This window comes from Tetrahymena thermophila (genome assembly GCF_000189635.1).
Source record: "Tetrahymena thermophila SB210 genomic scaffold scf_8254615, whole genome shotgun sequence".
Classification (NCBI taxonomy): domain Eukaryota; phylum Ciliophora; class Oligohymenophorea; order Hymenostomatida; family Tetrahymenidae; genus Tetrahymena; species Tetrahymena thermophila.
The window spans coordinates 1-1,027 of NW_002476385.1; the positions used below are offsets into that span (position 1 = coordinate 1).

The 1,027-nt window shown below is 14.1% G+C and overlaps 1 protein-coding gene across 1 annotated transcript in view; it reads right to left on the reverse strand. All coding sequences in view use genetic code 6, as the record gives it.

The window, feature by feature from the left end:
- Positions 1-995: 995 nt before the first annotated feature.
- Positions 996-1,027, reverse strand: part of TTHERM_001690289 (transmembrane protein, putative) — a gene marked incomplete at both ends in the record, with an annotated part of 207 nt that continues 175 nt past the window's right edge. The window contains one exon of the mRNA XM_012797921.1: positions 996-1,027. This exon is cut by the window's right edge and continues 175 nt beyond it. Coding sequence (XP_012653375.1) covers positions 996-1,027 — 32 coding nt within the window.

A 1,027-nucleotide genomic window follows, 5' to 3' on the forward strand; every position in this document is an offset into this window, starting at 1 on the left:
AGTATTATTATTAATCAAAATTTATATTTTTTTAAAAAAAATGATATGTTATAAGAATATGGTGGGTATATATAATTTCAAATTTGACATTTTCTGAATTCAAAGCTTTCAATTAACTCAAAAGTAAAGCTAATTTAAGCTAATTTAGCTTTATATCAAGTTATTAAGATATATTACATTTCGCCTTTTATAAATTAAAAAGGCGGCATTTCGCTCGTTAATTAGGAGGGAAAAATGAAAAAAAAAAAATGAAATAATAAGATTAATTAATAATAAATAAAATTAACAAAGAATCAAAAAATAAGAAATTATAATAAAAAGAAAAAGGTAAACAAATCAAATAAATTAAAAGAGCTTTAATGTTTTAAATTAACTTTTATAATTAAAAATATTAAAATGCAAATCAAATAAACTGCTTTTATTAAGTGTAAATTTTAATAGCAAAAAATGAAGAAAAAGTATCAAATAATACAAAATGAATAATAAATAATTAATTAAAAATTTAAATGAAAATTAAGTTAAAATAATAGCTAAAAAATTTTTGTTTTAATAAAAATCATTAAATAATAATGATAATTTCTATAATAAAAATTATTTATTTAAATAAATTGAAAATTAAATATACAAAAAATATTAATAATAATAAAAATAATATCTTTTAATTAAATATACTTGAGATCAATATGTAGAATCTAATGAGGTAAATGTGAAGACCTTAAAAACTTTTTTTATAAATTAAAATAAATTTAAAGGATATTAATATAAAAATTAATAATTACTTCTTCTAATTCGTAATATTTTTTAATCTATTATATCATTTATTTATTTTTCAAAAATATTGAATAGCAATTTATTAAATTTGATTAATTAATTAATTAATTAATTAATTATAAATGGATAAAAAGAACAAATAAATATAATAATGAATTAATTATCAAATATAAATTTATAATTTGGTTTTATGAAGAGATATCACAGAAAAATTAATTTAACATTCACTATTTAAACTTAATATTTGTATTTAAAA